The sequence below is a fragment of the Pundamilia nyererei genome, unplaced genomic scaffold (assembly GCF_000239375.1).
Source record: "Pundamilia nyererei isolate P.nyererei 1_Seehausen unplaced genomic scaffold, PunNye1.0 scaffold00090, whole genome shotgun sequence".
Classification (NCBI taxonomy): Eukaryota; Metazoa; Chordata; class Actinopteri; order Cichliformes; family Cichlidae; genus Pundamilia; species Pundamilia nyererei.
Genome location: NW_005187491.1, coordinates 83558 through 97287, shown reverse-complemented (window position 1 = coordinate 97287; position 13730 = coordinate 83558). Strand labels below are relative to the sequence as shown.

At 39.1% G+C, this 13730-nt stretch overlaps 1 protein-coding gene across 3 annotated transcripts in view; it reads right to left on the bottom strand.

Moving 5' to 3' along the window:
• bcan (brevican) overlaps positions 1–13730 on the bottom strand; it is a 27181-nt gene that overhangs the window by 1673 nt on the left and 11778 nt on the right. The window contains exons 3-14 of one of the 3 annotated variants that reach the window (XM_005739167.2): positions 13175–13582; positions 10806–10980; positions 10245–10372; positions 8834–9127; positions 7741–8613; positions 6333–7073; positions 4751–4993; positions 3652–3756; positions 3382–3540; positions 1762–1844; positions 1443–1587; positions 1147–1329 (exon numbers count right to left, since the gene is read on the bottom strand). In XM_005739167.2, the coding sequence (XP_005739224.1) occupies positions 1147–1329; positions 1443–1587; positions 1762–1844; positions 3382–3540; positions 3652–3756; positions 4751–4993; positions 6333–7073; positions 7741–8613; positions 8834–9127; positions 10245–10372; positions 10806–10980; positions 13175–13582 (3537 nt within the window). The remainder of the gene's footprint in view (positions 1–1146; positions 1330–1442; positions 1588–1761; positions 1845–3381; positions 3541–3651; positions 3757–4750; positions 4994–6332; positions 7074–7740; positions 8614–8833; positions 9128–10244; positions 10373–10805; positions 10981–13174; positions 13583–13730) is intronic. The other 2 variants (XM_005739168.2, XM_005739169.2) reach the window with 2 other exon arrangements.

Sequence of the window (13730 nt, the reverse complement as noted above, 5' to 3'; positions counted from 1 at the left end):
ACCTTAAATGAATGTCATGTTTTTAATTCCACTCCGGACTCGTGAATCTCAACCCAGCAGCAGCGGTAACGTTTGCACGTCCTCTCCCGTTAATGTGGCAGGTAAATAATCAACTAACAGTGCATATTATGTTAGTGCGATCTGCATTATTACAAAAGCTGCCATTACTGTGCATTTAGGTGACCATGATGAGAGAGACAGACAGAGTCTGGCTGGCTCAGATGCTGGCAGTTCTCGCTGCAGTCTACCGGTAGCGTCTCCTTTCAGGCCAGGATAGACGAATGTCACCGAGCAGTGACTAAGTTTGTGCTTAAAGGCTTGCACCCATTTGCCACAGCAGATGCCCCCGATTTTCAGTAAGTGAATGTGTTTAATTGTAGGCAGGGACATTACTGGATATTCTTGTGTAATTGCTACAAAATAATTTATGTTATACTTTGTTATTGCTACAGAAGAATATTTATTTTATTATTTTACATTTACAATTTTTTTCCTGGGGACCCTGTGACACCCCATTGAAGAGCCGTAGGCTGTGGATCTCTTCAGATCTCACTGTTGGGTTTGTAAGGCCATGTTACTCCTAAATTTCTATCTTGTTCAAAGAGAAGATATAAAACAAAGTTCTAAGCTATTCGACCTTAGTGTTCTCCTTTTTTAAAAAGAATCGATAAAGAATCGAATCATTAAACAGAATCGAAAATGGAATCGGAATCGTGAAAATCTTATCAATACCCATCCCTACTCATAATGGACAGTCTCAGCTGAATCTGAGATATTCTTTCTTGCCCAAAGTTGGTATGTTCAGTACACCTTAACACCTGCAGACACTTTCTTTTAGTCCCACTCTTGGCCATTATGTCACGTTACTTCTTGTACTACAGAGGTCAATACATGCATGTCTGATTTTATATTATATTGTTCACTCAGACTGAAAAAATATCTTTTTTAGGGACAAAAACTAGAGCAATATTTCACTGATCTGATATCTGAAGATATTGTGTTGTAAGGCTTTTAGGTAAAAAAAAATATCAGAAAAGTGCTTTTGTATGTAATTTACATTATAGTCACATATTACATTGCAGAAGCACGTGACTGTTTTATAGTAATAGGTGTAACTAATCATGCTCAGACATATGATGGACTTACTTGGCATGCAGGTAATTTGAGGCTCTTCCCACTGGCCACCTGGCAGGCATTTAATGACAGGATTCATTTTCTGGACAAAATCCTCTTCACAGTAGTATCGCACTTTGGTGTTTGTCTCGTAACGCAACCGCTTTTTCCCAAACACCTTGGCATGGGGAACATGGGGGGGCTCACCACAGGAGGCTGTTGGAAATCACTTTGAGTCTTAGATCTTTACTCTTTTTTTTAATTAATTTTTTTAGAAAAGAAGTTTAAAAAAGAAGGAATTAGGGGAGTTTAAAATGAGGTGAACTCACTGACGCCCTTCTTGCAGGTGTACGACAAGTGGTAGTTGCATGGCACGTCGCTCCAGCGGCCTCCATCATGCCACACCATCACCGCACAGTCCTCACCAGACAGGAAGTAGCTGTCAGGCTGCCCTTTGTACCAGTTTTCATAGAGCTGACAAAGAGAAGTGAGCAGATTTGAAATTACATAGTAATCTGGTTGATTGTGCTCTCATTCTCACAGTCATAAATCAGGTGACTAAACAAACCAAATGTAAGAAAATCATGTTAAACAGCTGATAAATCCTCTGAATCTCAAACATGTCAGGTCAAAACTAATAAAACTCACCAGTGGGTTTCCATCTGACCAGCGGAAATCTCCCTCAATGGTTCTGTCATTTAGTCCAATCCACTGATATTCTCTGTATTTTTCTAAAATTAGCATAAGAATATATGTATTATATTTATTGTTTATTAAGTCATTGCACTTTTTTAGGACAATTTGTAGACAGTTTTCTGTTTGTTGTCAATTTTTTTTAAATTAGTAAACCCTATTTTTATTTCTGAGAAACACTGCCACTCTAAGATGCTCGTCTTATATCCAATCACCTTTTGCCAATTAACCTAATTAAATTATGTTTGTCCAGCTGTTTCTGTGTTGTACTGTGAATAATGCACTTTATGACATTTGCAAATCATTCTGTTTTTATTTACATTTTACACAGCATCACAACTTTTTGTTGTGATAAAAAAAAATGCTTCATGTTCCCAATGTAACATTTATCCACAACATGTAAACAATATACTAATATATTCTTCACACTTAAACTGTTTGTCGGCAACAATAATTTGAATTAAAGTATGTTTTGTGAGAAATTTATGAAAGAAAAAAAATCTTTTGTGGTACACATTCCTGCTTTAAAGTTCTCTGCTGTTTTGGGAAGCCGGCTGCTTTTCACATCCTTACATAAGAGTATCAGTTAATAGGATCAGTGCCCACTGCCTGCCGAGCACAAGGAGCCACCACCACAGCGATGTCAGATACCGATGTCATCGCCCCTTAGCAAGACAAAATACCAACAGCAGCTGTGAGTCACTGCCATGTTCTTGGAAAGAAAAACAAATTCCAAGTGATGAAAGACAAGAGAGGTTATTGTTGTGTCTTGTCTGGAGAAAATCTCAGCGTCTCGTTCCTAAAACAAACTCATGACTTTTCATTTTTTAACGGTTTGACTCATGTTGAAGCATGAAAAGTGACTGGTTTGACACCTGCCTCTGCATGGCAAGGCACAAAACCCAAAGAGAACTCAGCTATTCGAAACAACAAAATTCTTACTGTCCTTTGATTGGGAATGTGACTGTTTTTTACAATGAATTTTAGATTTTATGCGTGGAGAACAAAATATATTATGCATTACTGACCACTGTGCCAGCATCTACCAACGTTTCTCCACTGGGATTAGGTTACGGACATTTGAAACAAATGAACAAAAATATTTGTACTTATTACAGTAACTAAACTTAACAAGTACCATTAAGTCTTTCATGGGAGCAACCCTCATACTCAACTCTGCTGCTCAACCCACACATGCGGGGAAATAAACAGGTTTTCCAACTGTATAGGACTTACTGCCACAAAGCATTAATACAACAAAGAAATAAATGACCAAATACATACTTTCTTACTTTTTGTGACAGGTTTATTTTTTAATGTTGTGTAATTCAGTGTATGCTTCTTAGACATGAATTGCATTTTTCAAGTAAGTATTTCAAAGCTTTGCAAGATTACCCAGTGCAAACATTAAAAATATACAGACAATCTAAAACTTTGTCATCATTATTTGTGTGATATACTTGACGTTTCTTCAGCTTCAAGAAGTAACATTTAACTCGTGCAGTCAAATGATGTTTTTGCTTCCTGATTACAAAATCTTTGATAATCATATGAGTCACTTGAGTCATGTTTTACCATTGATGTAGTCCTGCTCCTCAGGAGTCATGACAGAGAGCAGATGCCCGCCGCACATCCGACAGTGCTGCTCAGCTGCCTCCCAGCTCTGCCGCTTGCTAAAATGACGATAACAATATCCTTGAAATTTCTCCCAGCCTGGCTCACACATCTCCAGGTCTGAGACAGAAGAAAGGACAGAAAAATATCAAGAAATGTATTAAGTCTGAATAAGTAGAAAGGTTGCCTTATGTTTAGAAGATTGTACATCTGTATTTTATGGTGCTATACCTTTCTGGCAAAAGTCTCCTCCATAACCGGGTAGACAAAAGCATCTTAACGATTCACCGTCAACACACGTGCCTCCATTCAAACAGGGATTCTCCAAGCAGGAGTCTGTAGATATGAGAAATGACAGTTATAACAGAGATCCAGAAATATTTCAGATGTGTGCATTATTCTGTATCTGTGAAACTAATATTTATGAAATTTAAAAAAACTGCATACTTTATTCATTGTATTCAATTGTCAGAGTCCATGTATACAAACATTAATTTCCCAGCTGTTTTCTATATTAATGGGGATAAAATTCCATATATGTGTTTTATTTTATTGACAATTATACAACTTATTGCTTAAAAACTCAAAATACACTTAAAAAAAGGAACAGATTATAAAGATAAAACTGCTGATTTTCTGATTTTCAAATGTAAAACCCCTTCAAAGACACACCAGCAGAGGGAGCTGTTGCCTCAAACATGGTTTCTCCAAATTAGTTTCCAGTATTTACTCTGTTAGTCTAATTTTAATATTGCAAGTCATTTAATGTCATTTTAAAAATGGGTTTCTTTTTTAAAACAAAAACAAAAACAATCTAACATTTTTAATTCCCTGAAGTGATCCTGCACATTAAGAAAGAACATCCTTCATTCCAGACTTACACATGAAATACAATATTTGAACTATAACTACAACAAAATCAACTCAAGGTATTTATGAGTCCGTGATGACATGACCTGGCTTTTCTTTACACTAAAATAACGAAATTATGTAAATAACAAATCTAATCTAAACTAATAACTGATCCATCCATTGAGTTGCATCAGCCTGAAGTCTTAAACCAGCAGTATAGGACTGGGCTATTTGATGAAAATCTAATATCGATATATTTTGGAGGGCTCTATCACAATACACGATATATATCGCAATATGTCTTGAGCCGCAGTGCCCCTGGTACCGGGAGCAAGCGGGAAGCTACAGTTTAACCCTCTGTGCAGTATAAAATAAAACTCCACATTTGGCATTTTCCTAATCACACCTTACTCTTCCCAAAACACTGATAAGCATCAGCTGCTGTTTCTATTTGCACTTCTTTCTGGAGTACAGATACCTGAAAAGCCTCCTTGTCCTGCAGCTGAAACTTTGGCAGCAGGCAGGGAGGCAGCCATGGCAGTCTGCTCGTTCCCTTCAAAATACACAGGGTATATGGTGGGAGCAATGATAGTCATATCACTGTTGTCTGTGGTCAGTGCTGAGCTGGAGATCTCCTCCTCTTCAGGACGCCATGTGCATATTTTAACTGAAGGCTCGTCTGTGCCGGTCACCTCCATACTACCATGGGATCCATGTTCTGCTGAGACATTTCACAACATGTTCACAAGTTAATTTTAAAATCAGACAACAACTTTCTTGGAGTTTGTGTAAGTTGTCTAGCTCTCCGTGAGTAAATAAATATGTGGCTTATTAGAAACAGATATGTCCAGACTTCAGTACAACGCACTATGTAAGACGGTAGAAGAGGATACTGTTTGATAAACAAAATATTTTTTGTGAAGTATCTAATTAAGACCTTTAGAGGAGACATATTATTCACAATCTACTTTGCCACTGTTGTGTGCATAATTAGGTATCCCCACTGTGTCGAGACACATAAAACATGAGAAAATAATATTTCTTTGATTTCTTTCATTTAGATCAGCAATCATATCTGTGAACCAATAAAATTTGCAGCTGTGGTGGCAAGTACAGCACTCCATCCATAAATAGATATGCCTGAAAAGCAAGAACTCATAAATGAAAGACAAACTAAGGCAGTTTGCCACTGTTACTTCACTGCTACAGCCACCAGAGCATGTCAAATGCTGTGCTTTTGCTGAACGAGCAAAGCTGGGTCCAAGTATTTGGAGGACATTTGAAAAGAACAGAAGATTCATTGATTTACTATTATTTTGATAGAAAATGGAAAATCGTAAGTGTGCCATTACCTTGATAGGCCGAAGATATGCCAAAAGAAGTCAAGAAGCAGGTTGCAAGTTTTTGCTTAATAGGTTAATAGGGCACAAAGTCCTGCTGTTAGAGTGATGTTACCAAGGACGAATGACCCTAAGGTTCATTGATGCTTAGATGGTGTGGCATATGCAGTAGTCACATCCACATGAATGCCAGTATCTGAACTGTCAGAGCAGAACATTGCTTGATCTCTTCTAATAGAGGTTTTCTCATCTACATTTTTTTCTTAGTTTCTTGTGACTGAAATGTGACATATGGTCTAATTAACCACCCAGAAGCCGTTTTCCATTTTTCTATAATAATACTGTCTCACACATGACTTATGAATGACAGTGATTTCATACAATGGTCACTTAAAAAGTAAAAGTTCGTCATTAAAAGGTTACTATTTCCATCAATGTCAACTGACTCACAGTCAACTGAAGGAGCTGTTGCTCCCGTTTGCAGCTCTACTGTGTCTGACAGAGATGTTATTGTAACAAACAGCAGCTCTTTTGGAGTTATAGCTAAAAACATGTTAAAAAAAACCCAACAACAAAAACTGGATGGTACAGGCCTATAAACAAGGGTTTATGAATGATCTGCATGGTTTCTTCAGCTAAAACTTACAATACACATACTGGGAACATGTGCGCCCTACATTTATTTGTTAGAAAGGGGTGTCGGACCCTTTTAAACTTTACCATTAATGGTCCCGGTGTTGATCTCTTGCTCGTTAGAAGCATCATCAGTTTCCTCAGGAGCAGCAGGAGGCTCAGCGCTATATTCTCGATCAGACCGAGACTCCTGTGGTGTGGCAGGAGAGAGCTCAGGTTCCCAATTGGGTGTGAGTGTTAAATGAGGGATCAGAGTGATTTTTATCTCTGAATGAGGTGCATTCGTGCCAGCATCACCATTAACTCCTTCTGAATTGGTGTCCCCTGAGTTTTCTGGGTTTTCTCCTGACGATTTACCTGGTCCTTCTGTGACATCGTTATCGGTCTCCTCTGGTGCAATATTTGTGATATTTTGGGCTGTACGGAGGATAATCACTGAGCTGTCTCCTAATCCCTCCATTTCGGGTTTATCCTGAATGTCGTCCAATGGCTCAGCCCCAGATGAAACGTTGCTTTCTGGTATGTAGGTTATTATCTCTGAACTGGCTTCAACTTCAACAGGAGGAGGAGATAAGGTTGCAGAGATTGGGGATCCCAACAATAAGACAGGTTGGTTTTTTAGAACAGGAGCGTCGATGCTGGAGTCTGTGTCGTCTGAGAAAGTGATGACCTCTGCAGTTGAGATTACAGTTGGAGGGTTGTGTCCACTCTGCTCTACCAGATCATCTGTTGCCACATCTCCTGAAGTGCTACTCAATTCCTCAGCGCTATGCTCAATTGGGATGGAGGACTCCGTTACATCTGAGTGGGCTTGAGTAGGATCGTAACCTGCAAACAAAAACAAAAAAATCTCTACACTTCTGAAGCAATTTAGACTGATAATGGGGAAACACAATGCATGGTATAATGCTAAAAACTAGTAAAGTAGCAAAGAAAAGTAGCATTTTGGGTATTGGAAATATAAAAACCGTTTACAGGCCTAGACAGAAAATTGTGTTTAAGATATACATAATGTCACTGTGGGTCATTTGGGCAACTTTTTGTTGGATGCAGATGTGGACAGGCAGGTGGGCTGACAGTACCATTTAATGGTGCTCAGAAATAATGTAGCAGTGTGCAGAACAACATACACACACACAATCTCTACCAGTAGATGAAGTATACAAATTACAACCTTTAGAACTCTAGAAACTCTAGAAAGAGTAACTCTTAATGAAAATAGACTGCCATTTACTCTGAATGACTAATCAAACGCCTTTAAACTACAGCTCTTATTTAACCATGTACCATTTTTTCTATATTTTACATATTTAACCACATCTAATCCATGGCTAGTTTTAGAATCACTAGTTAACACTTTTGGGAAGAAACCCCCAGACACAGATGGAGAATGACCGCAGCCAGGGTTCAAACCTTCCTGCTGTGAAGGCACAGTGCTAATCACGGCACTACGACCCGTCTTATGGGCTAAATTTCACATTTAAATCTCACTTACTTGAATCAAGGTTTGACTTAGTGACCACTTTGGTTATGGCAGTGGTGTCCAAATCGACTGTCACAGAATGCTCCTGTTCTTCGTCTGGAGAATCATCAGCTGTACTTTTATCAAAAGCAAAAGCTGGCATCGGTGAAGTGGCAAGAACATCTGTTACCTCAGTGTGGAGTGAAGTCATTGCCACTGATATCTCCTCAATAGTACCAGTGCTGGCTTCTTCTGGCTGCTCTGAAGCATCATAAGAGGTGCTCACATAGACAAGCTCAGTCACTGAGGCATTTTCCTCAGGGACATATGGAGTGTGGTCCTTTTGCAAAACAGGTAAATCCCACTCTTGATGCACCTCATCAGCTCCAGATGTGGCATTACTAACTGGCACATCTGGATTTTCAGTGATAGAAATATGATGCTCTGTGGGTTCTCCACTTTCTGGATCTGTCACATCAGTTATGGGTATAATGGAGTAATAACCAACTGTAACTACATTATCTGTGTTTGGAGAAGGGGATGAAATTATATACGACTCCTCGTGATCTGTGTCTGGATCCTCTTCGGGTACTGGCTGATAGGACTCAGGGTAGTTGGCTTTCTTTACCAGTTCCCAAGTGTCATTGGTGGACATGAGCTCTTGGTGATCAGACAGAGGAGTTGCAGTCTGAGGAATGTCTGCTGTCAATTGTGATATTGTCACTGTGTGAGCATCGACAGTACCCTGCTTTATTGGATTTGTAGTCTGGGCAACTCCATCTGTCATTGCTTCACTTTTGCTGACATCCTCCTGCGAGGACGTAGTTACAAAAACAATATCTTGGCCAATATCCTCTGGCTCAGTGGCTAAATCCTGGGGAGAATCTGTGTAGGGGCCATTATCACCTGGAGAAAGAAACATAATTTTAAAAAAAACAACTGAATTCACAATATCCTTATGTTTACTGGGATCTTCATGGCAATAAATGTAAAATACCAAGTTGAATTTTATGTAATAAAGCTATATTTCTTTTCTGTCCTTTTATCCATGAAACTACCTACAAAAGCACCGGCACTGAGCGGACAGAATAAACTCAAATAGAAATTACACGACTTGCTCTCTTACTTCTGAAGCAGTAGACATCATGTCGAGAGTGGGTCTCAGGAAAGCCCGTCTGGTTGCTGTATCTGTAAACGGTTCTGACCCCAGGTTCACCACCTCCACAGCGCTCTCTAGGGGTGACAATGGGGTACCGCACACTCCCGTCTGCCAGCCACCCTGGGCTGCAGTGATTTAGTCCGTCATTCCAAGCTGCATAAAGCTGAGCAGTGGTGGCCAACTCTGCACCATGACTGAGACAGTAGGCCTTTGCCTCACCAAAGGTGAAACGCTGGGGGGTGGAGCCATGGAACACCTCACCTTTCAAACAGAGAAACAATAATGTTGACATGTTACTTTTGCTACATTTTTACTAGTGATGTGCGATACCACTATATTTCCTTTCCGATCCGATACCAAGTAAAATTCAGGGTGGTATCGACGATACTGATCTGATACCGATACTCTGTACAAAAACTTAATGCTTCATTGTATTTCATAATACAATATATAATTGTATTATGTAATTGTAATAATAATATAATAATATAGCTTCATAATGATTACAGGACATCAGACTACTTGTTCTTATTGCTTAATAATGCAGAATTATCATATAGAAATTCAGTTCGACTCAACATAAGCTCATCATATTCTGTGATATGATTTACTCTGAGGTGTTTGACGAGGTCAGTGGTGTTGCCACAAAACCTCACTGTCTTGCCACATATATCGCAAACCATGTCTTGGCTGTTTGTGGTGGTAAAATACGTCCACACATAAATCCGTTTACGCTCAGCTATTGTTGTGAGTGCGCACGACAAGGGCTGTAACACATTTATACAGCCATATTTCGCATATGACTATGAAAGGTGTAAGAAGTAGTTCCTTCCAATTTAGACGATCTGAATGATATAGTTTCTTTTCACTGTGTTCCTGTTGATGAAAAACCCCAAAGTACTAAAATATGAATATTTTAATATGAGAATCGATTCTAGAACATAAATTGTTGGTATCGGAAGAAGATCCGCACACCACTAATTTTTACATACCATGTCTAATAAAGCGGGCAATTGCCATAAAGCTATTTTTGATCATTAAGGGTTTCAAGGCATGCTTTAAGTGCAACTAGGCAGCGATATGCTTGCTCAGATTTAGCAAAAGTTTTTACCAAAGTTTTGAGAACCCCAGTGATCCTCTAAAAATAAATTGTTACTAATCATAGAAATCGCTTTTATGCTAAAAGGAACGAAACAAGCAGGTTTTACACATTTAACACATCACAGAACCATATCATATTACTGAATCTGCAGTTATTAAAACTGGTGACAAAATATACAAAAAGAGTACAAAAATAAGACACAGGTTTTATCATAAAATACATTTAACATTAAAAACTTGTGAAATGCATTTTACAAGTTTTTAATAGTTGTATTACCATGAATATTCTCCACATAGCAGTACACGTCATACAGCTCATCGGGCTCTAATAGTCCATAGTTCCTCACTCCTGGCAAGCCATCCATGTCTCCAAAACAGCCCTCTCTTGGCATCTGAATGGGGTATCTGTGGATGGAAATGCCAAACATCACTGAAGCACCTCTTCTTCTCTAATGGCAGCACTCTAAACATGGCACTTGTGGAAGTACATTTGTGAGTAGGTCTTGAAGAGCTGAAATGTCTGGTTTGAGATTAGACGAGTGACTCTCAGGTACTTGACAATCTCTGTGTTATAATGTGGAGAGCATATCAAATATTAGCTATCTGAGTGGAGCACTATCATCCCCCGAATGACTGACCTCTACACTAAATGCTCTTTTTTCTACATAGAAAACAACAAGTCAATCTACAATGTCAGGCCTGATGTTTGTTTGGAGCTGAAGAAAGGATTTGGATTGATTGCAAATGTACGCTGAAAACAACCTTGAATTAATTCACATAAAATGCTTAAAAGGCCAAACATTGCCATGTAATATGCCCTGTCCTCTCAGGTCCTCACCTCACAGAGTGGTCTGAAAGCCAGCCTGCATCGCACTGCTCATATCCGCTGTTATAAGAAGCAAGTAGCTGCTCTGGGGTAGCGATGTCAGCCCCGATGTCCTCACAAGCCTCTTTAGCCTGCTCAAAGGTAAAAGCGTAGCGGCTGGATGCATCACGGTAGTGAAACACCACTCCTGCAAAAAAAAGAAAAGCTTTGTGAAATCTGTGCGGATCTTGTAAAACATGTAGTACTAAACAAGCACTCACATAAACAGATATCACAAAGAAAAGTACATTATTGCAGAGCACATTATCAACATGATAAAATCAAATCATAAAATTATAAAAAAAATAACTTAACTGCGATAGAATGCACTTTGCAGTTTAATCTTTTGACTTAGCTTTAAGATTCCTGTAATGGTTTCATTACTCCATCGGTGGCTGTTCCAAAACACAAGGATTTTTAAGCTTAATTGGCTTCAGCTGAGCATATGCTGCTTGGCTACATGCTGAGAATGTCACCACTTAAACAAAAGATGGGCTGCATGTTGTATTCACCGTGATTGGGATTCGTCTTGTATATTAGAAGGGGGCATGAAACGCTACACATATAAAGGCTAATATACACCATTGAGCCTGCTCTTGAAAAACAAACATAGGTGTAACATTGTCTGTGAAGCTGGATTTAAGAAATAAGTGCTTAAAGTTTTAAAAACATGTTTACCACCATCTTGTGTCTGTGAGTGTGTCATGACATCATGTGTTTGGTTGGTTGCAGCTAATAGACTTAGTTTAAGCTAAATAGTGATAGAATCAATAACTCAGTGGAAAACAAGGACTAATGTAAGTCTATTAGCCGCAGCCAACCATTCAACCACATGACGTCACGTCCCCTACTGACAGAAGACAGCGGTAAACTTTGGCTTTAAGGACTTTTCCAGCTTTAATCCGGCATTACATCTATGTCGGTTTTTGAGAGCAGGGCTCAGTGGTGTATATTAGCCTTTATATGTGTAGTGTTTCATGTCCCCTTTAAATTAATTAAATGGAATCTGAAATGAATTCCTTTCTTCTGTTAACTACAAGAAGAAGTTGGTTTATTTCCTTGAATTTACATCCCAACAGCCCAACCTTATTGTGACCTTAGTGAGCAATACAATGGAATTCTTTTCATTATTTAATGCAAACTTCGTGAAACCAGCATTCAGAGCCTGATATATTAGCTCACAAATTACTGTGGTCAGAATATCCATATTGTATTGCTTTGAGAGGGCAAAGTCATTCATCACACATGCTGAAACTGTGCATACTATTGATACAGAAACAGGAGAGAAACAGCAGCTTTTCTTTTGTTCTTTAGGGAACGGTTGACCTTATTCCTTTTCATCGTATTGACTGGGACACTTTTCTTTGACTCGGAGTCAAGACACACCTGACTTACACCACCGACTCCCTCATGCCTGGGCAAGGCCATTTCACTATTTTACTAAGTCATTGTGACATTATTGCTTGTGGAATAACTACATGATGTGGTTCGCTCTGTTTATTTTAGTACGAAAGGTGGCACGCATTGCTTTCTTGTCTGTGTAAAAAAGTTGTGCTTTGAAAAGCATCACGCACAGCAAAATGCACTAAAAAGACATTGAAGGAGATTTTGCCATTCATCTAAAAGAATGTTGATATTTATTTGAAAAGGGAAGGTGAAAAACTCTCAGGTCGCTGAAAACATCTCTTTACATAAAGTCAAACTCCTCTACAGGCCTGTTAAATAAACTCCCCGTGCACACATTTCTTGATAACAGCTAGATATAAACTCCAAATCTGCTAAACTTTCACCTCTGAACCAAAGTTAACCTGATTCTAGCCTTAAATGATTGGAATTATGTTGAATTCAATCGTTCCCTGTAGTGTTTCAGACTAAAGACCAGATTTAGCCCAGAAAACAACATTCATGGACAAGTGATGCTGGAGGTATATCTGTGTAGTATCTATCATCATACTGTTAACAGTAGGAACATTTCATAGCTAAACAGATAAAAACAGATGTTTTAAATCTCAAGTAGCAAAACCTTGACTCCATATAAATATTTTTCTCTTTAACCATCAGATGTGTAAATAAGTCAGTTTCTAATAGATTCACAACTGCCATTGATAGAAATTACATTTACGTGTTATTCACTGTGTGAAAGCAGCTAAGAGTAAAGTTTCTAAAATGATTCCGAACTCACTGCACATGTTCGTGGTATTTGGTCCATGGCCATTAATTCATAAACAATTTAAGTGTAGCTTAATTTTAAAAGGGAAATTCTTAGTATGTTCATTTATTGACCACATTATATTATGTTGTTGACTGACAGTCTGATAAAAAAATATATATATATGTCTCACCTTTGACCTTGACCTGCACAACATCATTAGCATCCTCGAGACCTTGCTGCACCTCACAGCGGTAAAAACCAGTGTCGTTCTGCCTCACGCTCTCAAGACGCAGGGTGAGGTCAGCGGGGGAGTAGGCATAGTTGAACAGAGAGGCCCGTTCCTTGTAGGCCTCACTGACCCTCACTCTGTCACCACGGGCCACCAGGATCTCTGTCTCCATGCCATGATTCAGGATACTCCATTTAATCCGGGGGACAGACAGCACAGCGTGGCGACCATTGGTAGAGGGGGATGGCGGAGGGTGTGCCAGAGACACCAGGCAGGGTAAAGTCAGAGAGCCACCGAGCACCGCAAACACAGGTTGGGTGGCTGGGATGGTTACATGGAGAAGCTTCGAATCATCTGAGAAGAGGCAAGCTTTAAAGTAACAAGCGACCTTTTGTAATGCACTCTAATTTTTTATAAGAATCAGATGAGAAGGTCAAGACCACTGTCATGTTTGTGTGTTAAGCACAGACATAGAGTCGGAGCAGCTTTAGAACTCCCAGTTTGTCCCTTGTTGCCT